At 32.5% G+C, this 25077-nt stretch overlaps 1 protein-coding gene across 7 annotated transcripts in view; it reads left to right on the top strand.

Moving 5' to 3' along the window:
- Positions 1-22111, top strand: part of LOC144962627 (protein jagged-2-like) — a 105354-nt gene extending 83243 nt beyond the window's left edge. For 3 of the 7 annotated variants that reach the window (XM_078895728.1, XM_078895729.1, XM_078895727.1), the window contains 22 exons: positions 468-559; positions 1037-1097; positions 1684-1817; positions 2234-2353; positions 2839-2952; positions 3426-3520; positions 4312-4444; positions 5117-5166; positions 5519-5692; positions 9473-9623; positions 10593-10757; positions 11300-11413; positions 11822-11935; positions 12224-12337; positions 12854-12998; positions 14194-14279; positions 14848-14961; positions 15755-15879; positions 16164-16433; positions 17370-17501; positions 17990-18143; positions 18831-21581. In XM_078895728.1, the coding sequence (XP_078751854.1) occupies positions 468-559; positions 1037-1097; positions 1684-1817; positions 2234-2353; positions 2839-2952; positions 3426-3520; positions 4312-4444; positions 5117-5166; positions 5519-5692; positions 9473-9623; positions 10593-10757; positions 11300-11413; positions 11822-11935; positions 12224-12337; positions 12854-12998; positions 14194-14279; positions 14848-14961; positions 15755-15879; positions 16164-16433; positions 17370-17501; positions 17990-18143; positions 18831-19255 (3082 nt within the window). In that variant the 3' untranslated portion in view covers positions 19256-21581. Of the gene's footprint in view, positions 1-467; positions 560-1036; positions 1098-1683; positions 1818-2233; positions 2354-2838; positions 2953-3425; positions 3521-4311; positions 4445-5116; positions 5167-5518; positions 5693-9472; positions 9624-10592; positions 10758-11299; positions 11414-11821; positions 11936-12223; positions 12338-12853; positions 12999-14193; positions 14280-14847; positions 14962-15742; positions 15880-16163; positions 16434-17369; positions 17502-17989; positions 18144-18830 lie in introns of all 7 variants that reach the window. The other 4 variants (XM_078895723.1, XM_078895725.1, XM_078895726.1 and 1 more) reach the window with 2 other exon arrangements.
- Positions 22112-25077: the final 2966 nt, after the last annotated feature.

The following is a 25077-nucleotide window of genomic DNA, read 5'->3' as shown; positions in this document are numbered from 1 at the left end:
GAGAAAGAGCGTATCAGTGAGAGATGTGAGAGACACAAAAGTTAGGGACATAGAGATCCTCCTCCTCCTCCTCCTCCTCCTCCTCCCCTCCTCCTCCTCCTCCTCCTCTTCCTCTACTTTCCTTCTCCTCATCTTCCATCTCCTCCTCCACTACTACTACTACTTCTTCTTCTTCTTCTTCTTCTTCTTCTTCTTCTTCTTCTTCTTCTTCTTCTTCTGGTATTCCGTTATTTGTAAGGAAGCCCACGTAGACTTGTCTATTTTGTAAATTTATTTCCTGGAATTTCTAGACATATACCTACAGCGCCACGTCCATTATCCTATTCTTGATTATTTTACAAGCCTGTATCACTGACTTCTTATGTGAAGGAATGATCCTGCGGTTTTATATTTCTGATTTGTTTTTATTACATTCTCTATTAATTGGAAAGGCGGTAATGGCCATGATCTTGTTTTACCACCTCCAGACCAAGAGATGACAAGTTTGGCCACTTTACATGTGATATTCATGGTGACAAGATATGTTTACACGGGTGGATGGGACAGGAATGTAATGTCGGTAAGTGAGGTTTTTATCAGGGCAAGGTCCATATTAATTACGAATGTTTATAGTACAACGCTTTCAACAGCAGATAGAACAAAAATGGAGAAAATAAAAGTATGATACATTATTGCAACACGATATTCAGGTCCCAAAGTCAGTTCAAGGTTGTTATATATATTTTGTTTTTCGTTGGGGTTTTTTTCGTCCTTTGTATTTTTAATAAGTTTTAAAATGAACCTTTTGATTTTAACCTCTCTTGCATATAAAAGTGAACTAAATTGTTTTTGACTACAAGGGATAAAAAGTAGGAATGTTTTTCCTTTTTATAAATTGTAGAGCTTGTGATGTCCTTTGTTACGGTGTTGATAAGAAGGTATTTTAACAAAGTTATTCAGTTTTGCCATACACATTCTTTGAATCTCGATTCGGTTACATTATATTACATTATGATAATATGTCAATAAATTAATCAAGTTTACTTATTATTTTCAGCCATTTGCCGCCAGGGTTGTCATGCTGTTCACGGATCTTGTAAGCGACCTGGAGAATGCACGTAAGTACCACTTGTTCCACAATATTATCTATATTTGTAAGCTGCTTACAGTGAAATCTCAAAGAGGACCAGCATGTGGATAAGCAATGATGAGTAATGTTACTCTATTTTAATTAGTCTTATTTTTAGCACTGCATGCCTTAAAGTATCAAAGGGAAGGTAAAATTTCTTTTTTTAACGTAATGAAGAAATTTAGAATGAGCGCACACAGTACAAACATGCCTATGGTCTGACATTTCACATTCTATAGTGACTGGTATTGCTGTGTAATTTTTATCACGAAAAAAATCAATGAAATAATATGCCATTTATAATATTTTTACTGATCAGATTGAAAGATCAAGTTCATGTGAAGACAATATTTACTTCTGTCTTAGTAATGAGCCATGCTAGGTTCTTTTTCTCTCTGAACTTCCAAACACCCAGTTTTAAAAGTCCAGTTGTCACTAACTTGTTTTTAAATTCAGGTTTGATTTTTTAAAACATTGGTTCTGCCTACACGTGTACAATTAACACACCTATATCTTTTCTTTTCATTTCCCCTTAATTTCGAATGGTTAACTTCAACGTCTTTCGTTTTACCCAGATGTGCCTATGGTTGGCAAGGACCCCTTTGTGATCAGTGCGTTCCCTATCCAGGATGTAAACACGGATCTTGCAACGGATCTCCCTGGCAATGCATTTGCCACCTCAACTGGGGAAGCATCTTGTGCGATAAGGGTAAGTGACTGCTTCTCTCCATAGGAATGCAGGTGTGGTGGTGAAAAGTCTCCAGCTCAAGCCAAATTCATAGAAATACTTAAGTCGTGTCTTCCTGACTGATGTACTAGGTCATCTGATCTAAAGGGTTTTAAGTTTATTCAAATCACCACTCAGGAAAGTTGTCAAATGCTGCTGATAGCCCAAAGTTTGGTTGGCAAGGACCCTTTTGCGATCAGCCCAAATTTTGGAAAATGAAGATATTTTTTGACATTCCAAGAACAACCACTATTAACTAACTTCGGGTTATAATATTTAAATTCGACCATAACCAAAATATTCCATTGCATTTAATGCCATATACAAATTGTAATCATCCATTACGACCCAAATGCAGATTATTGAGATTTTCCTAACTTTTTACCCATGTACTATAGATTTGAATTACTGTGGCCGGCACCACCCATGCAAGAACAATGGACTTTGCAGGAACACGGCACCAGACGCCTATGACTGTTCTTGTCCACTTGGGTTCTCTGGAAAGAATTGCGAAATTGGTGAGTAAATTAAATATTCAATACAAATTCCAAGATTTTTAAAATCCAATATATTGTAATTGTTTCTGTGTTAGAAAGCGATAGTTATGCTTTGAAGAAAGAATTGCGAAATGGGAAAATTGCAATCAAGATTTTAAGATGATAATAATGCAAATTGTTTGTAATTATTTCTATGGCAAAAAGTTAATGACTTAGTTTTTTTCATTTTTTAATGCCCGAAGAAGAATTGACTTGGTTACCTTTGCTTTACAAGAGTGTATCCAAACCAGAGTAAAAACTAATTTCTTTTTATCACATGAAACAATGTTTTCGACTAAAACAAACTGACTTATTGTTGTTTGATAACTGTAAACGTTAAATTTTCAATAATGAAAATTGATTAATGAAAATCGTATTAAAAGATTATTCATTTTTAATGATGAATAAACACTATTTTTATTCCTACTCCTCTCAACAATTCTCCCCATTCAAAATCTTGTTTACAGCGGAGCATGCGTGTTACTCACAGCCATGTCGCAATGGTGGCTCTTGTGTAGATGTCATGAGTGGGTTCGTGTGTAACTGTCCTGCAGGATGGACGGGAGATGTGTGCGATAAAGGTAATCTAAAATGGATGTCAAACTATCAAACATTTATTTCAACAACAAGTGTAGATTGAAAATGACTTCATTAAAGCATATTCATCGAGCAGCTCTGTATTGTTGACAGTATTCATACATGAAACAGGTTTTTGCTGTTCAATTTTTATAAAATTGCACACATTCATTTTTGTTTTTTGTTTTTGTTTTGTTTGTTTTAAAATGTAAATACAGATAATAAACAACGGCAATGAATTCTTTGTTGTGTAAATGAATGCCATTGTAGCTGATATGTCCTTAATTGTTTTGAGTTATTTATTTAAAAACAAATTATAACAGCTCTTGATATTACAAAGATGCCGAGCTTCCAGGAAGACAAAGAAAAAGATTCATTTGGTTTTAGGAGGTGCTTTAGGGACCTCATTTGCGCACTTTTTAAACTCTAGCCTATTTTAACTTGTGTAAACTAATTCATGTATTCTTGAATTATCCAGATGTTGATGAATGCATTTCCAATCCCTGTCTGAATGAAGGCCGTTGTGTGGACAAAGAAAATGGTTATTATTGTCAATGTCCTTCACAATGGCAGGTAAGGCTTCTCAAAAATATGAAAAGGCATGACACAACACTAGACAAAGCTCATTGAAAAATACAAGAAAACAAATCGAATTTTCTTTCACTAAGGATCAAACCTCGTAACTTCTGGTTGCTTTATATTGTTCCAAATATATGTCATCCATCTAACCATTTTAAACGTAAAATTCAATTTCTCTCAATAATTCATTGTTCAATCATCGATGTTAATGCAGAGGAGACATTTCCGTTACGTTGCATAGACTTTGAATCATGTCTAATCTCCCCTCCCAGCCCCCCCCCCCCCCCCCCCCCCCCCCCCCCCCACCACCACCCCATTAATTCTTGCTGTTATGATTTTCTTTTACTTTTAGGTTTCATCAACATGTTCTTTTGTTTTGTTTTTGGGAAGAGGAGGAGAAGAAGAAGAAGAAGAAGAAGAAGAAGAAGAAGAAGAAGAAGAAGAAGAAGAAGAAGAAGAATATTTTCATATTTTGTTGTTAAATTGAATTCGTATCACGTTTCCTTCACACTTGTCTCACTGTAATATGTTTTGTTTTATATCACTGTAAAGCGCTTAGAGCCTGTGACAACGGGGTAAAGCGCTATATAAATGCCATTTTATTTTATTATTATTATTATTATTATTATTATTATTATTATTATTATTATTATTAAGAAGAAGAAGAAGAAGAAGAAGAAGAAGAAGAAGAAGAAGAAGAAGAAGAAGAAGAAGAAGAAGAAGAAGAAGAAGAAGAATGTAAAATCGAATGTTTCTTTTTCATAATCCATATGTTATTGATCTAGGGCCCCCATTGCCAACTGGATGCTGATGAGTGTCATGGAAGTCCGTGTGTCAATGCTGTGGCCTGTCGTAATCTGAGGGGAAGCTTTACCTGTGACTGTCAGCCTGGATGGACTGGACAGAAATGTGACGTCAGTAAGTATTGAAAAATATCATGCTTATTAATTTGATTACACCAACAATTTAATGAAATGGGCAGAAATGTGACATCCGTAAGTATTGGAAAATATCATGACATTTGATTACACACTGGCCATTTCATGAAATGGACAGAAATGTGGCATCAGGAAGTATTGGAAAATATCATGACATTTGATTACACTGGCCTTTTCATGAAATGGATAGAAATGTGGCATCAGTAAGTATTGGAAAATATCATGACATTTGATTACACTGGCCTTTTCATGAAATGGATAGAAATGTGGCATCAGTAAGTATTGGAAAATATCATGACATTTGATTACACCAGCAATTTTATGTACTCATTTTGAACTGAACAGGTTTACTTATTAATTGTCGTCACCTTCAAGCAAATAATTACATCATTCAAGCATAAATTAGCTGCTACTGTGGACGCGTTCAATACTTGCACATGGCATTTTTAATTATAATCTTCCGGCCTTAGTCAAACTATTGTATTATACAAGTATCGTTGTTTTTGAATGGTTAACTGTCATCTTTTGGGGGTAACATTCTTATCCTAAAGTAGTATAAAGAATCACTACTTTTGTTTTGTTTTTGTGGGTTTGTTTTTTTTTTCAATGAAATTACCTGAATATAAAATCTATTTTATACTCTTTTTTCCAGATATTGACGATTGCAAAGATGTTGTGTGTGAAAACATGGGATTTTGTGTTGTAAGTTTTTATAAATTATCGATATTGTACATGCAGCTTTTAGTACAAAAAGTGATAAAAGACAACTGTTTCAGCAATTTGGCGTTTATTTCTTTCTCCCCGTTGTTGTATGAAATCCGACACATGATAGATATTAAATGTTCAAGTTATATCTAAAGTAAATGAGCACTTTTTTAAAAAAAAGATAAATTGTTTAAAATTGCTACAAAAAAGTGTGAAACAGTGTCTTTTTGTTTTCTATTTTAAGTTATGGAGAGATGAGAGGGTGCATAGTTAGAATTGGATGAATATTTAATTGTGATTATTAAAGTGAATCACCTTTTCATTCAGTCTTCTCTTTTACTTTTCCCAGGACCTGGTTGGAGGCTCATACTGTTCATGTATTCCTGGATACACGGGTGCTCGATGTGAACATGAAATCAATGAGTGTGCAAGTAAACCGTGTTATAACGGTGCCATCTGTCATGACAAGCTGGCTTCCTTCCGGTGTGAATGTTTACCCGGGTATACAGGCCTTTATTGCCAGGTAAGTTATTTTATTCAAATATAAATGTTTAGTCTTTATTAACTAAACAAAACAAAATGGCTGTCCTTCCTTAGAATAACAGTTTTCTGAAATGAAAAAAAAAAAAAAGAATTCTGTTATAACAGAAACTTATTATCTCATGTAGTTCCATATCTGAAGCAGACGTCGGAGGTCATCTTCCGCCAAGCTGATCTATCTCTTGCCAATTCTATTAAAGCAGCGCCACCTTTCTCAGCTTCATCTGTCCAAGTTCTTATCCCTTTCAAATACGTTATTCTTTGTCTTCCTCTTATTCTTTTTCCATTCATCTTTTCAGTCAAGGCGAGTACTTCCAAACCAGGGTGGCGGATAGTGTGTCCTAAAAATTCCATTTGGCGTTTGATGATTTTTGTTATCAGTGATCTTTTTCTGTTTGCCATTTCTAAAATTTCTTCATTTCTTTTCCTTTCCATCCATGACACCCTCATCATTCTTCTGTAAAACCACATTTCCACTGCCTCCAGTCTTTTGACCATGGTCTTGTTTATGGTCCAGCTCTCACAACCATATAGCAGCACAGACAGTACATAGCAATCCAGGACTTTGATTTTTGTTTTCATGCTAATATTCCTGTTTTTCATAATTGTATGCAGCTGGTTGAATGCATTATTTGCAATACCTATTATTTGCTTTATTTCACAATCTGATTTTCCATTGGATGTTACATTGAAGCCTAAATATTTGAAACATTCAACTTGTTGTATTGTTTGTCCTCTGCTTGTTATTACACAGGCTGGTGGGTTATTATTTTTAGATACCGTCATACATTCTGTTTTAGATATATTCAGTTCCAGTCCCATATTTTCACTACTCCTGACTACAACATCCAGTAATTCTTGTAGTTCATGTTCAGATTCTGCCAGTAGAACCGTATCATCTGCATACCTCAGATTTGTTACATTCTTTCCTCCAATACACACCCCCTTCTTATGTTCGATATCTCTTAATATCATTTCACTATAGAGGTTGAATAAATCTGGAGACAAAACACACCCTGCCTAACTCCTCTTCTAATAGGTGTAAAACTGCTTAGCTCGTTGTCAACACGCATTGCTGCTTCTTGTTCCCAGTACAAATTCCGTAATATTCTTAAATCTTTACCATCAATGTCCAAGGATGATAGAATTTTGAATAGTTTTTCGTGTTGTACTTTATCAAAGGCTTTTGAATAGTCGATGAAACACATATACAGATCTTTATTTACTTCAATACATCTTTCCATCAGCATTGATAATGTGAATATTCCATTTCTGGTACCCTTGTCCTCAACAAAACCAAATTGCATCTCCCCAATTTCAGGTCGTATTTTATTTCTTATTCTTAGTAAAATTATCTTCAAAAGAATTTTTGTGAGGTGGCTCATTAGGCTAATAGTTCTGTGTTGTTCACAATCAACTGCCCCTGGCTTTTTTGGTAATGCTATAAAAATGGATCGTTTCATATCAGTTGGCATTTTTCCTGTGTCATACACTTGATTTAGAAGGTTTGTGATGAATTCAATCCCCCATTCACCCAGGCCAGTCAAGGCTTCAATTGTTATGGCATCAGGTCCTGCAGCTTTTCCATTTTTCATGCTTTTCATGACGTTCCTAACTTCATCTTTCATTATAGAAGGCCCTTCCAGTTCTTTTATCATAGGCATTTCTCCTCGATTATCAAAAAAAAGTTCTTCAATATATTCTGACCATCTGTTTAGAATGCAGTCTTTGTCCATGATGGTGTTTCCACGCTTGTCTTTGATGCATCCACTTTTAGCACCTGATTTAGTTTTGTTTGTCACTTCTTTGATTTTCTGATGGAAAAATTTGCCATTTCTTTCTTTGCAGGACATTATATAGTGACATTGTTCATTTATCCAGTCTTCTTTAGCTTCGTTGCATTTTCTTTTTATCTGCCTGTTCAGAGTCTTGTATTTTTCTTCCTGATTTTTGGCCTTTCTTCTCTCATTCATTAGTTCTAATATCTCTGGAGTAATCCATTTCTTCTTCTGCAACTTAAGTGTGGTTGGAACATTTTCTTCTAATGATGCAGCAACACTGTCTTTAAACTGCTCATATTTCTCTTCTATATCTGTTAGTTCTCCAAGCACTTCAAACTTGTTTCTTACTGATAGTTCAAATTTTTCTTGTATCTTCTGTTCTTCCCGGAGAATGTCTAGTTGGTATTTAGGTTTAGCCTTTGCTCTTTTGCAGATTTTCAATTTAACTCGTATGGGGCATAGCACAGGTATATGATCGCTGTTACAGTCAGCCCCCGGCATAGATTTGGCATACAAAACCGAGTTTCGGAAACGTTTGCTGATGAGTATGTAATCTATTTGGTTTCTCACTCCATCTCCAGGACTTTTCCATGTCCACTTCCTTCTATTGTGGTTTGTTGACCAAGTATTTGTGATTGTCATATCATGTTGACGGCACCATTGAATAAGACGATCACCTCTGTCATTTTTGTCTCCCAGACCACGTGGGCCCACAATATCTTCTATTCTTTCTCGGCCCACCTTGGCATTAAAATCGCCCATGATGAGTTTTATGTCTGAAGACTTAAACTGATGCATTGCTTTATCTATTTGTTGATAGAAATTTTCCACTTCTTCATCATCGTGACTGGTGGTTGGGGCGTATATTTGTAAAATATCAAAATCAAAAGGTTTTGCTTGTAGTTTGATTGCCATTACTCTGTCTGATATGGGCCAGAATCCTTTGACTGCTCGCGCCGTTTTATTATCTAGTATAATTCCAACTCCCCTTTGGTGTTCTCCTCCTCCTGAGTATATAATTTTACAGTCATCATAATTAAGTTCTCCTGCTCCTTTCCATCTAACTTCTGATAATCCTAAAACATTGATATTCAATCTCTTCATTTCCATAACTACATTTGCTAATTTTCCTTTCTGATACAGACTTCTTACATTCCATGTTGCTGTTCGTAATGTTTGGTGGTGCACAGTAGCTGGATGACGGTCGAGAGTCACCTGTTCACCTGCATAACTATCTCTACCGGACGAGGCTGTAATCGAGTTGCTCGAATAACATCCATTGACGTCGTTGACTAGATTCGCTTGGACGGACATCATGACGATCTTGGGATGATACGTCAGTGGTTTCCCGTTGCCTTCTGACGGATTTTTATCTGGTTTACTCCATAGCCTTTTGACCTCCCGGTCATAACCCACAAGGCAGTGGGAGCATTTGGCAGGTTTTAAGGCGCCTCCCATTCACCTTGATAGTCCCTTCATAGAGTATATGAGGCATTTTGTATGTGTAGCTGTGCTGCCAGACTACCCAACCTCACTCTCCACGACTCTCGCCAGTTGGTCCGCGGCTTTACAGCTAACCTATAGATCAGGATCTGTAGGCCGTTCCACGATCCGCCACCTGTGGACGCGCTGGGTTGGGGATGGTCGCCCCAGCTGTACCCAGCTTATTACTTAAAACTTATTATACTAAATTTATCAGCCCTCACGTTATGTCTTGACTTTTATTTTCATAAAATGCATATTTATAGAGATTATAATATCTAGATCTAATGCTCTTTTGTTAGTTTTGAAAACTCCTTAAATTCCTTTCAAGTTGAACAACTTATCAATTAATGAATTTAAGAAGAGAAGGAAGTGTAGAAGCCTTCTTTCTAATCTTCTAGATTAATGCAATCTTTTATTTTTAACATTTCAATAATTGGCTTTTCACTAACAGAAATACAGCTTGCTCATCTGTATCTCGGTTCTATTTTTTTTTCCAGACAGATGCAGATCCATGCAGTCCCAACCCTTGCAAACACGACTCAACATGCTTTAATATCCAGGGTGATTTTTACTGCCACTGCCAGGATGACTGGGAGGGCAAAGATTGTTCTAGTCCAAAACACCGTTGTGATTCAGCTTCTTGTGAAGGTAGGCATCTTTCACTTTCTCTAAAACGATGACATTTTAGTCTTTATCGACTATAAAAAAAACAACACAAAAAGTGAAAATCCTTCAAAGGAATATTAGTGCTCTGAAATGAAAAAAATGGGTTTTACAATAACGGAAACTTCTTGTGAAATTGCTTAGATTTTGATGGATCGAGGCAAATTAATGTAGTTCTCAAATTTACAAAATAATATTTTGTTCTCCTTTTTTCCCTCTCACTCCATCGGATAATCGATACAATTAGAAAAGAAACGGCTAGTGGTAAATCTGAGGACATTGTAAAAACTAACATAGACTACAATCTCTTGGGGTTGGCTTGAAACACGAGGTCAAGTGCAACAGAAATGCTATTTATTACTATCATTTTTTGATTCATAACCTAAAATCTGAAAGATCTTGAGAACTTTACTTAAAATGAAAGATCAGTAAATTGGTTAACTATCCTTATTACAATATTTTGAACCAGTCGTATACCAAAAAAGTAGGATTATGGAGTTGTTTTAAAAAATTTTTTGTTTGTTGGGTTTTTTTTTTATTTTGTTTAAAAATATATTTTTGCTTTTGCTCTTTGTTTGTCTGTTGATTTTTGGTGGTTTTCTTTTTTTTTTTTTTTTTTTTGGGGGGGGGGGGGGGTATCTGTTTGGTATCTTTGTTGGTGTTGTTGTTGTTGTTGTTGTTGTTGTTGTTGTTGTTGTTGTTGTTGTTGTTGTTGTTGGCTATTTTGTTTGTTTTTGCTTATTTTTTTTCACTGGTTTTCTTTTGTTTTGTTTTTTGATTTGTGTGTTTGTTTGTTTTTTTTATTGATGATTTTTGCTTTTTGTCTGTTTTTTGGGGTTTTTTTTTTTGTTGTTGCTTTGTAAGAAGGTAATGAATTTGTTTTTAAAGGCAAAGATTTTGAGTACAACATAATAGGAGCAAAATGTATATTTATAACTTTCTTTTGTTTGACAGTGATTGACAGTTGCACGGTGTCTATTCCGTCCAATTCTTCCATTGGAGGATTCCGTCTTATATCGTCTGGTGTCTGTGGTAAACATGGCGTCTGCATTAGTCAACCGAATGGTGCATTTACTTGTGCTTGTGTCCCTGGTTATACGGGTACTTATTGTCATCAAAGTAAGTATTTTATTTCCACAGTTATACGTGTAATTATTCTAACTTTTTTTCTTCGCATAAAGTATTTGAAAGTTTCTCTGCGGTATATCAAAACATGATGTACTAATGGAACTGGCCAAGCTTATTAATACATGCACAGCCAATTCAAAAATGTACAGCCAGTCTAAAACAAAACAATAAAAAAGAAATAGAAAATGAAATGAAATAAAATGAATAGATAAAGCGTATGCACACATTTCTGTTAAGTTTTAATGTTATGGGTTTAAAACTTATTTACATGTTTATTCAATTAATTTAATGGCAACACGTATTTTGTCAAAAGTTTGATAAATTAACCAACAAGCAATAATTTAACCCGACTTTGAACAGTCACAGTCAATTTTTTTTAAAAAACTGATTTTCCAAATATGTTTATTAATATGTCTTTTAACCAGTCCTTTAAATGTGCATTGTAAATTATAAATAAATTTATTGTCAACATATTGATGACACGAAATAAGGAAGATAATCCAATTTATTATTGCAACGCATATCAATTACAGATATAGATGACTGTGCAAGCAAACCGTGTCAAAATTCTGGTACATGTGTTGATGGTGTCAACTCGTATCAATGTATTTGCCCTGACGGCTGGGAAGGGGCTCTGTGCAATATTAGTGAGTGGTCTATATTTTCTGTTTTTTACTCTATTGTATTTGATTTGGTTCATTTTTTTTATTGAACTACAGTCCGAACTATTTTTTTTTTCTCTGCTGGCAAGCTCTATTTTCACAAAAGTTATTCTATCTTTATGCTTTTAATGGTTCAAATACTATCATATTTTTCAAGAAGCAATTTACTTGTATTCCATTTATTTATTAAGATTAATGCAAAAGCATTATATATATCTTGTGACAAATATAAATTGGTTTAATACTGTGTAATATTTTTTTTTTGGTCAAGTTTATTGAAATTATATCAAATTGTTCTGATTATTTTTGTGTTCAATTATTATGACAAGTACTGGCGTTTTATTTCCTTATGATTTAATTGTTGCTGTTTCTTTCTTCCAATTTATTTTTTAGATAAAAATGACTGTGAAAACAATCCGTGTCGAAATGGTGGAGAATGCATTGATCTCACGGGAGAATTTCAGTGCAAGTGTGTAAATGATTGGAAGGGGAAGACGTGCTCTATAAGTAAGTATAATATTGATGGAAGTGGCAGCAGTTATGTTTATGGTGGTTAGCGATAATTGATTGTAAAAGTTTTAAATTCTTTCCAAAAGTTTTTTCAACAATATCCCAATAGCACGTTTAGAATTGTTTACGTGTCCAAAGATTTAGACATACAAGGCAGTGAATGTAAAATATTACTAATGTTTTGCGTCGTATGTCCATATTTTATCTTATCATTCTTTCCCATACTTTTATAACATCACTCATTACTGATAACTGTATTATATTTCTTATTTAAATCATTTACAGAAAGAAGTCACTGCGAAGAAATGACGTGTTTAAACGGCGGCAATTGTGTTGACCTAGGAGACACGTTTTCTTGTCGATGTAGAGACAAATGGAAAGGGACATTCTGTCACATACGTAAGTAGGAATTCTTTTTGACTACAAATTGAATTGTATTCATTTTGATGGTGAGGATCTTAGAGGATCAGTAAGGGAGTTTTTGTAACTATTGTTTGTGTAAAGAATAAAACATCAAGCGTCATTGTTTTATGGTGGATAAATATAAACCTTTGACCTTAAAGTCTTTCTGAGCTGCTATGTGAAGAAGAAAAAGACAATGATTGTTTTCTTGTTTGAAATGTCTAACAAAAATCTTAGAATGTGGTTTTTAAGAAATATTTGTCGAAATTGTGTGACTCAAGAGTGGGTAAGCAAATTTCTGTGCAGAATATGATAATGTTGTTTTTTTTTATCCATTACTTTCTTTTCTGAATTCAAAAAATAAATATCAAAACTTTCTAAACATTGGATATTCATTGTCTTACAGTAAACTCAATGTCATTTTTCCATCTTTGCTCATCATTATGTATTACTACTGAATTGTCAACCAATCACCTTTATTTTTCTTTAAATGTTGCGTTTATTTTCCATTAGCTGTTACGAGACCCTGTGACTCAAAACCCTGTGAAAACAGAGGGACATGCGTCAACAGCGGAGACAGCTTCACATGCATTTGTAAAGAAGGTTTTGAAGGGCCCACGTGCAGTATTAACGTCAACAACTGTAACCCTTTCCCTTGGTAATTTCATATTTTTATTTCATTCTTTATTTCCAATTAAAACTTCTAGTATGTTATATGCAATCTTATATTATAAGGGATTAATAAATACAATTTTCTTTGTGTTCAAGGAAATAACATGAGTAAAACATTTGTCAGGCTACAGAGTTAAAGAAAACTTTAAAGTACGAGTAAAATCATCTTTTAAAATGACAGAAATGAGTAGTCTACAATCTCACTTGTGCACTCGTGGGTCAAAACAAAAAATAATTTTTATTCGTATCGTACAATATCGTATCGTTTAAGAGCTAATAGGTTCTAAAAACCTTGATATGCTCTGTGTAACTTTTATGCATAAATACCATTTATCAATTATATAAATGAGATTCAATGCCAATTAATTGATGATATTGAGAATTAAATATCTAATACATTTTTTTTTAAACTGTCATATTCAATATTCGAATTCTATTTACATTCATTTGGCATGTCCAACTTTGTACATTCGAAAGTTTCAAATAATTGATATACAAAATACAATATTATCCAATGCCTCGTCAATTTTTTTTCTCAAACTTTATATTATTCCAAATTGTCACAGTCCTTTGAATTATATTATTTTTCCTTATGGACGAATTACATGTTTCAACAAATATCTCAAACTTATTGATGATGGTTTATCTTTTAAATGTAATTAACTCTTTTTATTTCTTATTTTTTTTATTGTTATGGCATTGCTTTAGTTTTTATATGTGTTTGGGGTTTGTTTTTGTTGTTTTTTTTGGTGTATTTTTGTTTTATTTTTATTTATTTTTTTTTTGTTTGATTGCTTTGTTGTCGTTGTGGCTTTTGTTTGTTTTGTTTTGGTTTTTTCTTCTTTTTTTTTTGGGGGGGGGGGAGGTTGTTTTGTTTTGGTTTGTTTTAATGGAGTGAGGTCATTGTTTTTTGGATTTTGTTGATTTTTGTTTTTTGGTTGGTTTTTTTTAATTTTTTTTTTTATTTTGTGTTTTTCGTTATTTTAAAGTCATTTTGTGTATTTACTGTAGACTAAAATTCGTACAGCACGCAGAATTGCCTAATTTTTTATGACCTTTTTTAATCTGGCAGAATAGGATGTGGTAATCAAAAATATTTATTCTCTATATCACTTACTGTAAATATGTTATATTTTATTATTTGAAAATCATTTCATAAAAATTACTCTTGATCCTTACAGTTATAATGGTGGCAAATGTGTTGATGGTGACAACTGGTATATATGTCATTGTGCCAAAGGTTTCTCAGGACCAGATTGTCGTATAAGTAAGATGCTATCTTATTATTTTCTTTAGGTATTTTTTTCCTCCCAATTTTTTTGCCTGTGTCCTTTATTGTGTTCCTTTTTCAGTAGCAAGTAAGATCATCTGTCATCAAAAATTCCACTCTGAGCAGAAACAACATACAATTAAATTGACTCAATAATTATGAAGAGTATTCTCCTATGATGCCTTCATTAATTATTCAATGCATTTGATGATTAATCACAACTCTTTGAATTCCTAACAAAATGTCGCCCATTGCGCACATGTTATATCAACTGTAATAGCAGATAATGTTCATAGCATTATCGTATAATTTCTAATACTTTATTGCTTTTCTTAGTTCTAAAATTTGATATCCAATAAAAAAAAGATTTTCTTATCTTATCCTATCTAATCTTTTAATGCCTTCCACATCACATGATATTTAAACAATCTTAATGAATCACATTTGTTTTCGATTAGTACAAACATTAATTGCATTTGTACAGCTTTAATGATTTCTGATAATATTTTGTTAATACTATTCTTCTGTGTTTTATTAACTTATCCTCTTTACGCAATTTCCCCAGATATAAATGAGTGTGCTTCTAATCCGTGTACCTATGGCAGTACCTGCATCGACAGTATTGCCGATTACACTTGTATATGTCCACCTGGACGGACTGGAGAACATTGTGAAGAAGGTAAACTCTTACTTCAAATAGGCAAGAACTTTACTTCAAACAAGTATAAGACATTATTTATTATTTAAACATTAATGTTGCTTGAATATACCAGACCAATAAATATATTTTTAAAATGAAGTAATGAAACCATGAAAGAGAAGTTAAAATTATTTTGATGCATCAGCAAACACCAGCAGAGATAAGATAAAATCCCTCATGTAATATGAGAATTTGCTTTTTGCCCATAGAGAAATGCAACAATGCAATGCAAGATCTGTACATTTGTTTATGTTTAAAGCACAGAATGGAAATTATGATCAAAGTCTGATTATCACATTTTGGGAAATCAAATATGACCCTAAAAATTGGCAATAACATTTTTTCTATATCCCCTTTACTGGAATGGAATTCTTTTCTAAAACAACCAAGTGCATTATTATGGACATATTGAAGACATTATTAACAACCTCGTTAAATAATGTGTAATGTTGTACAGATTCTCATCTTGTCTTGTATTATATGTTTGAGTAATGGGATTGAAATGACTGTCATGCGCTTTGACCCTGTTGAAATAATGTGGTATGGATGTGGCGCTATGCATGCTAGGTATTAATCACATGTCAGATGGATGGTATTATTAACTCGTGATTGACAACACTTTCCTAGTTTTTAAAGATATTATTTAAAGCTTTGACTTTATTTCAAAACATTACAATTACAATCAATTTTAGAATATATTTATATTAATGCATGAGATTGTACATTTCTCGAAAATCATTGACCATTACTTTAATTATAGTTCTATCCACAGTGATTGGTCAACTCCCAATGCCAAAGTCCTGTGAACATGGTCGCCGGATCTTCTCAGATGGGACAACCTGGCAACACGATTGCAACTCTTGTCGCTGTGAAAATGGCATAGTTCTTTGCACAAAGGTAAGACTTGTTGACAATGTTCGACTACACATTTATAAACTCTCAATTCGTCTAACCCCCATAAATTGCAAAGTATTTGCATTCGCCATCTTCTGATGTTATTAAAATGTAGAAATATTTTTTAAATCTTAGAATTAAATGATTTTTCTGCAAATTGAGAATGCAATACGGAGTAATGTATATATTTGTTCAGGAATCGACTTAATTTATCATTAACTTTTATTATAACTAAGATGCAACAATATATTATCTGATTGAATTCATTTCATGGATATTTCCTTTAGGTGGCATGCGGACCTCCCAATTGTTTGAAACATCCGAATGGCACAGCGCCAGTTTCACCATGTCAAGCAAATCAAGTGTGTATTCCAGTGATGCCAGGAACGTGTCTGAATCCTCCATGTGTGCCACATGGAGTATGTCATGACAAAACGGAAGCAGTCAGAGAAATTCCTCTTCCGGGGGATGGATGGCCTTGTGCTCCTAACCAAGCACAACTAGGCAACAACTGTGCTAAAATCACTCTGATTTTTGACATGACAAAAATGCCAGCTGTGAGTTTTCTATGTATCGATTATCCTTCACTCTGATTATTTAAATTAAGTGTGGTGAATGAACGTGGGTCTGACTTATAATAAATAAAAATTTTAACCCACACATTACATGCGCCCATCAGTTTGTATTTTGAATGATCAGACAATGATCAATAAATGTTGGTCTATGTCATACAAGTATTCTACCAGGATCCCTATTTTGACTATTTTACGGGTCAATAGAATATCACAAATGCCAAGCAGTTTTTTTTTTCAAATAAGAAGTTCCTCTATTTTACGACTTTCAACACACTAACTGATGGGCAAAAGTGTGGGTGAACCGAACGTTACTTGTACCCATTTAAGGAAATTATAGATCATTTTACTAATATGCAGTCTGCATGAAGCCATTGGTTATGTTTTTCACCATGCATAATTTGTGTGCTAATCTCTCCAGATTCAATCAAGCATATAAAATATGCAGATTAACTATCATGATCAAATTATATCGTTTAAAATTCACTATAACATATTAATGTTCTACAAGGTAAATGATAATTCTTTTATTAAACTATAAGTATTGCATAGTTTATCATTATATTGGCATTTCCAGATTTAATAATCAATTATATATGAGACTTTGTGTGTGGTACATGCGTCATGATAGATGTACCAAATAGTAAAACAAATTATTATATGGCTGTATTAGGGAATATTACAAAAATAGCACTGTAGTAATGTTATGTTCTTTTTTGAAATGGCAAAATTTCGTAGGAAAGTGGAGTGCAAAATAGTTGAAATGTTCTCAATGTGTCTTCCATCAATATAAATAAAGTGATAATATTTATCTTTATTTCTTTATCGCAAATGTACTTCGTTAAAATGTAACATGTAATGTAAAATCATTGCACTGTGCAATATTTCAAAAAACCGAATGATTTTTTCTTTCATTCCCAGGGCATCACTGTAGAAAGCATTTGTAATAGTTTGAGGCAGCTACCCCAGTTGAAGGGAGTCGTAAAACAGGAAACACTCTATGTATTATGTGCGATCAAAATCCATCGGAAAGATACCATTATTATTACACTGGTATGTTTGATATAACTACTTCTGTCTTTAATGACGAATTGTTTGATATTTAAACGTTATATTAAGCCTGTTTTAATGCTTTGCATTGATAAAATGACATGTAATTTTAATAAACATAGGTTTAAACAAAATCCTCTTTATTTTACAGCAATTTTTAAATATAAATCATGATATTCGAAATTCAAAAATGCATTTTCTTGAATTAAATAGAGCATAATTAATACACATTGTAATAAGCTTTGCTGCTTAACCTCGTTTTTCATTTCGCTTTATTCTAAATCTTCATCAATAGCGTTTTAATATGACTGGAGAAGGGTTTATATATATATATATATATATATATATATATATATATATATATATATATATATAATTTTATATATATATATAATATATAATATATCTATTATTGATTGATAAATTGCTACCTCGTTTATTGGATATCTTATCTAATTTTACCATTCTATCATCTCACCCCATTATTCTAGTCTACATCCAAAGATATGACAGAACGTGAAAACTTGGTGGCTGAGGCATCAGACAAAATGGTGAATGTCCTTTCTCACAAGCAGGCCAATAGCAGCGCCCTCTCAGCAGTCACAAAAATTAAACTGGAGCTTGCTACCGATGGGGATGATGCAGGTGATATATCTTTTGTCAAAGATTAATGAAAACATCTCATATTTAAAGTATAAATTTGTTATTGTTAACGCCAAAGAAAATCACCTCATTAAAATGAAAAAATGCATATCATAAAGAACGTGTTTAATACATTCTTTGTTTGTTTCTAGGGTCACATTTAGGTCATATCAGCGCTAGTGAAAAGAAAGAAAATAGGATAGTCAAAAGATTCTAGAATTACAATTAAAGCACACAAGGAAAGGGGGAGTTTGCTCCAATAGGGAACATATGTAGATTCCAAGAGATCAATCAAAGTCTCATCCAGACTTAAGCACATGATCCGACTAGGAGGTACACACTCAAATGCTTACATTATACATTCAAAACGAAAAATATAACTGTACCTAACAGAGAGAGTATTTACAACAACAAAAATATATCATCTCCCACAACTCGTAACTATACAGTTGAATGTTTCCCTTCCAACCAAGGACCCCGTCCAGAGAAAGGACAAACCCAAGTAATCTCATTCTTAGACAAAGACAGAAAGCACGTTGGAAACAGATATAGACACAGTAAGTGACCTTCCTGCCCCCAATGAGAGGTCAAGAACCCCACCCAGAATGCACTCTTTGATTAATACACCTGAAATACATGATTTGTAATCGAATTGCTTAATTATTCGTTTTCATCTTTACGTTTTTACAGATCCCAAGTACTTGATGCCAGTATTGTGTTCAGTAATCGCTATTTTGGGGGTTGCCTGTGTTACCATCCTGATCGTGTGGCATTATCGGGTTCAACGAAGACGGCAACGTCTACGAGATGAATTTCTAAATCCACAAGCAGTGGCTAATAACGAAAATCAAGACAATATCAGACGTTACAGAAATCCAATATTTTCTTCTGGAGATAAGAGAGGCATACCTAAAGCAGTGCCTACTGAAGAATTGCAGGAAATTGCTTTGGATAAATATGATAAGAATCCAAAACGTGTAACGACACAAGCAGACTCATCGCCTGACATCAATGATATTACAGACTATTGCCTTCAGCCTAAAAAACACAATAAGAAGAATATAAACATTCAGTTGTCACAGTCACTGTTGGACGAACCAGAAGTCATTGTTTAAAATATGTTTTATTACAAATTTAATTTCAAGTAACGTGTGAGATTATCTTAATTCTAATTTTCAAGTGGAGACAAATGTGCGTTCCTTATACCCCTCAACCTCAACAGAGTCAGACAAGAAATCGACCCTCTGTCACGTATTTACTGACAGTTTGTTCTGAATATGTTCTCTGAAAAATGTTTTAGCTTGTGTTAGTTATGAATTAGTAATAATTTGAGTCACCTTTTGTAATCTGCACAATTTTATAAATAAAAAATGGTAGTTACTGTTTGTGCAAAAAGAATATTCCAATTGTATTCTCCCTTATGTCGTTTTTTATATTCTTTAAAAATTGACAGTCATTCAAAAGTTTAGATGACATAACTTCCATTATTTTTTTTAATGTGCACAATGAGTATCTATCATTTATTTGTAAAATCAGAATATTACATTACAAAATGAAGAGACAAATGTATCTCATTTTAAAACTTTTATAGTAAATTAATCTTCAGAAAAGCAAATGGGTTTAAAATGTCTCTCAACAATTATTGAATTTATATTATGTACACCTTTGTATCAGCATTTATATTACGTTGGGTTTCGGTACAGAGTAGTTTTTACAATAAAATAAAGTTAATTATGACTGCATAGTACATTAACCTGCCTCGGGATATGGTGAAATTGTCCAATGGTGTCCTTCCTGTGCCGGAATTCGAATATGAGATCATCCACGGAAAAGGATATAATACATTTATCCAATTCGAATAACATATAATAATGATACTGCAGTAAAGATACTTATTTAAGTAAGTCTCTGTCATCAAGGGCTACTCACGACACTTCATGATTAAGACCATAAAAACAACATACAATTGGTGAACTTTTTTACATCATAAGAAGAGGAAGAAAGGGGTAAATTGATTTAACTCACAGATTTTATTTTTAACTGATATTTTTTTCCTTCTTTTTTTTCGTTGACATCTCATTTTTGACAAATGAGATTTTTTTAAATCACAAGTCATTGAAATGTGCCAAAGTCGAAATGATGACATTGTGGTTGATGTCACATCATTTTGGATATAATTTAAGTTAAATGTTGACCGTCATGTTGTCCGTTATCTTATTCGAATAAAAACCAAGCATTGTTATTTTTTTCTTTAAACTTCATTCAATATTGTGAGACCAATATATTCAGGCCAAAAATTCACTAGTGGGCAATTTGTTTCAAATGTTAAACATAATTTGATAATCATACGTTGCATAACTGTTTTTTAAAAAATAATTACCATTAGGTGTCGCTGGTGATATCATAATTTCTATTGACTCATTTACTAATTAATTCATGAACAAAGGTGATTTATTTCATATAGTATAGGCTGATTTGAAACTTTTTCAACGAATGTTCTTGTTTTGTTGGATTTTTTTTTCTCAATTATTTTATATTTTAATGATCTCCACGAGCAGGAGAACATGAGAAGTCAACCCAGTATTATTTATATGCTTTCACTGAAGTCAATACAACAAACAATACATGTCTTGTTTAATCTATTATTGTTGGGCTTAATATGTTACAACTATACTCAATCTGATTTTGCATTGATAAATAAAATCATATTTCATTGTATATCACTCTGACGACAGCATAACACCCCTTATCACGTTTATTGTTCTCATCCTTCGTCTTGTCATGCATGCATAATCACTTAATCTAATGTAGGCAGCAACAGCTTCAGGTAATGATATCCTCACATTTTTATAACGTTGATCAAATAAAACGAGTATGGAGGCCTCACAGGTGTGTCATCTAGTCCATTAAAGTATTTATAATTTGATTTTATGATGGAGTTCATTGTGTAACATAGATATTATTTATTTGGATAATCAAATATGATTTTTAGAATGCATGGCTATTGTAATTTCTTCACTGTAAACGCATGTGGTATTTTGTTCGTGTTTATATTATAATTATTTGATTTCTTTCTGTTTGTTCGGATAATCGAATTTAAAAGACAAGGTGAATGTTGCTGTTCCCCAAAAAAAATATGTGTTGAATTACGTATAAATGAGTTCAATATGTTTTTGAGAACATTTATAGTTTAATTTTGCAACAAGGAACAAAATTCACAATTCTTTCATTATTTCAGACACGACTTTCTTTGTGACAATGCCTTATTACTCGGTACAAAGAGGTAATAATAACTGAAATGTATTATTCACAGTGGGAACACAGAGAAATAGTAACAAAAAGGTATTTTTTAATCTCCTATGGTTGTCTAAGGAGTAATATCATTTTAATGCTGAATTTAAGCAATAGCATTTAAAAAATATGAATAACAAAATAAAGTACAGTGCAATTAATATTCTAGTGGCAATTTTTCCATGAGCACCACGGATACAAATGAATATGAATGATTAAAAGTCAGGGTGTTAACCTAGTCACCATCACAAGAGGCAATGGTGCCAAATTCTACGGTGATTCAACTTCAAGCCGAGGATAACTCCACAATTTTCATGGGAAATCAGTACTGATAGGTGAAACAAGATCAAATGGTCCTTAGTGTAAGATCGAATATTTACAACTAGTAGTGAAGCAGCAATCAGTTTCTTGTTCCATTAAAATTCTTTCTTATACCTTCAGATCGTTAAAGAAAAAAGTTACTTTCCACTAAGTAAAACGTGGATCACAAATTTTGATACTAACGATTTTAAGAGTGAAAATGGTTTTATCCGTCATTTTTATTTTCCATATATAATAATAGTTATTTATTTTTGTTTAATCAGAATATAAACTTAAGGTTGTTACATTTTAAGACAATTTTAGTTCCAAATTTAGTGACGTCATCGATTATACCTTTTGAAATTTTATGTTTAAAAAAAGGAAATTAATTTTTACCGATTAGATTCTATGTGACAGATGTGAAGTCCCATTCTTTGTAAAGGTTATTGGTTTAATAGTATAAAAACATATGGTTATTGTGTATTATGCATTCGTCATGAAATATTAATTATTTTTGTATATTAATATTTGTTAACGTATTCTATTGATTTGTACAAGTTTTATTTGAAAAACACTATAAAATAACTAAACTTATGAACTCATTTCCATCGTCACTAATCTTTGTGTCATGTGTATAGAGCAGTAAAGTTAGGTGCCCCAAACGTAAACAATAACAAGTTGCTAGTGATTTCCGTTAGGGACCGGAATAATTTACGCACAATATAGGTCTCCCAATTTTGTAGTTTGAGTTGTAGGCAATACACTTTCAGTATTGAAAATATGTTTACATAAAATCTAACAGTTGCAGAAATAATAATATAAGGCTAAATTATTATGAAAATCAGGGTCCGAATAATTCTCGTTTTGTTCACACCAGCGCAATAATTTGCTCTGGTCTAAAAATAGATAGACTGTAACTTTTGATAAATTTTAGAAAATTTTACCTTGTGTTCCATAAAATATCCATATCTAGACATTATTTGATGCATGATCGAGTATTTATGAATATGTGTTTCTTTTGCCACCTAACAGCCAAATTTTAAAGGTTATTTTTTTTCTATAATTTACATTGGAACGTGAGCTGTCAAGACAGGAACACGTGGTTTGCCACGTGCTTCTCGACCTTTGTTTACGTTTGGGGCACCTAACTTTACTGCTCTATATATACGTATATGTGTGGACGTTACGTACATAGATTAAAACTTCTTTATATTGCTTTGTTTGGAACTTTAGCAAATGTGTCAAGTTGGTGATATAAATTGATTGGATTTATCATAAATTGAAACTTCCTGTGCTTGTCATTTATTTCGTAATAGGCAGTGACAGTGGAGTAGAAGACGGTATAGTGAAGTTTCACTGTATTCTCATAACTGATTATCTGTTTGAGGCTCCTTTGGTTTGGAAATGATTACTATTCCAATACGATAAACAAATGACACTATAAAATTCTCTTTACAGCGAAGAAAGATTTTGTGCTCAAAGATTCATAATGAGAACAGAATCATTTTCACCAAATGGACATATCACTTTGTCACCAAATGGACATATCACTTTGTCAATTATCTATTATTGGATACCATTAACATATTTCATTTAGATAAGGCAGATAAAAACAGTCCGAATTTTCCCTTCTTTACTTATAGTTTAATATGTTATAATTTAATGTCAAGTTTTGGAGTCATATGAACTTGTTCAACATTAAAACTCCATTTTCAATTCATTTCTTTCAATAAATAAAAAGTAAATTAAGATACCTCTTGTGTGTACGAAATACATTTTCTATAATTTTTTTACACTTTCTTTTGTTTTAGAATTTAATTTCTACAGTGGCAAAAAAATAATAATCTAGTCACAAATTGAAATGGCTCAATGTATGTCTTGACTGCATTATGATAAATAAATTGCATTATATGCATATATTGTACATGTTTTATATAGATCTGAAATAAAATCTATCGAAATAATATTATCATTGATATGTGCAGTTTGGTCTAATTGTTGTTATATGTACTTGTAAGCGAGACAGTTGACACCCACCAAATGTTCTAAATGATATCATTGGTTATAATAATTTACATATTAATATTAATTTAGTTGGGTTTTGTTGTTGTTGTTGCTTTTTAAAACACAACACACTAAAAAAAAGAGATCATCTTATTATTTGTATGTATGCTGTCATGTTGTTCATGGCTTCTTGTACTAGTTTATAAAGAGAATGTTAGTTTTTGAATTGCAATGGACAGGGGGAAAAGCACTAGTGATAGTGCTTCATTGATGTAGGGATAAGAGTTGGATGGGTATAAACAGAAAAAAAAATCATGTGTTGTTATGCATGCTTTCCCCGTGCTTCTCATAAGTCATTTTGTTGCATAACGTCAATACATGTCATGCATATGTGTGTGTGTAAATATATATATATATATAATTTTAGTTTTGTATTGTTTTTTTCACAAAAGAGTTGCGAATGTACTTAATCATTTTCATAGATTATGAAAAATAAGATATAAAAATAAAATGTGGTACATGTATATTGGTGAAGAAAATCAAGGAAAACGATTTTTGTGTGCATGTTTTAACACAAATTGTTAACACTTTCTATGTTACTCTTGACTCTTCCTTTGAAGTAAGTTAGAAGAATTGTACCTTATCGATTCTTGAAAAAATCTCATGAAATAATTATCTTTGTAGTTTTGATAAATTTGCGTGAAAAACATAATTTAATATTAGCCTAATAGCGATAAGAACTCTAGTTCACTACATATATATATATATATATATATATATATATATATATATATATATATATATATATATATATATATATATATATATATATATATATATATATATCGGGTACTATGTCGGATGAACCAGATACCGAAAATTGACTCTAAGGTTTATGGAATATTACTTGGATTGATATTCTTAATTGAGGAGAATGGATGTCCTCAAATGACTAAAATCTCACATTTTGTTATTCCAAACTAATCAACTTTAAATTCAATTTTTAGCATCAGATTCACGCCGACCCTATAACAGATTTGACAAAATTGGTCATGTATATTCACAAATTTACTAAGATCATGAGGAAACCCCTTTTGGAAGTATCGTTTCATTTTACCGTTTTGTCTCATACTCATTGCCGGACCATAAAATGGGTGTGTTGTGAAATATTCAATACATAGAGTAGACGCTAACTTATTTTCATGACAGAAAAAGAAACTGACAATAAATGTTTTGATATTTTAAATATACATTGATCTATGTCTTATTTTGTTTTGCTGAGTGGAGTTTTCTCTTCAACACGAAAAAAAAAAGAAATGAATCGATAAATGATTTCGTCTAT

The sequence above is a fragment of the Berghia stephanieae genome, chromosome 1 (assembly GCF_034508935.2).
Source record: "Berghia stephanieae isolate SIO BIC M18660-M18661 chromosome 1, UCSD_Bste_1.3, whole genome shotgun sequence".
NCBI lineage: Eukaryota > Metazoa > Mollusca > Gastropoda > Nudibranchia > Aeolidiidae > Berghia > Berghia stephanieae.
Note: the sequence above shows the minus strand (reverse complement) of the source record. Positions and strands in the feature narration are given on the sequence as shown.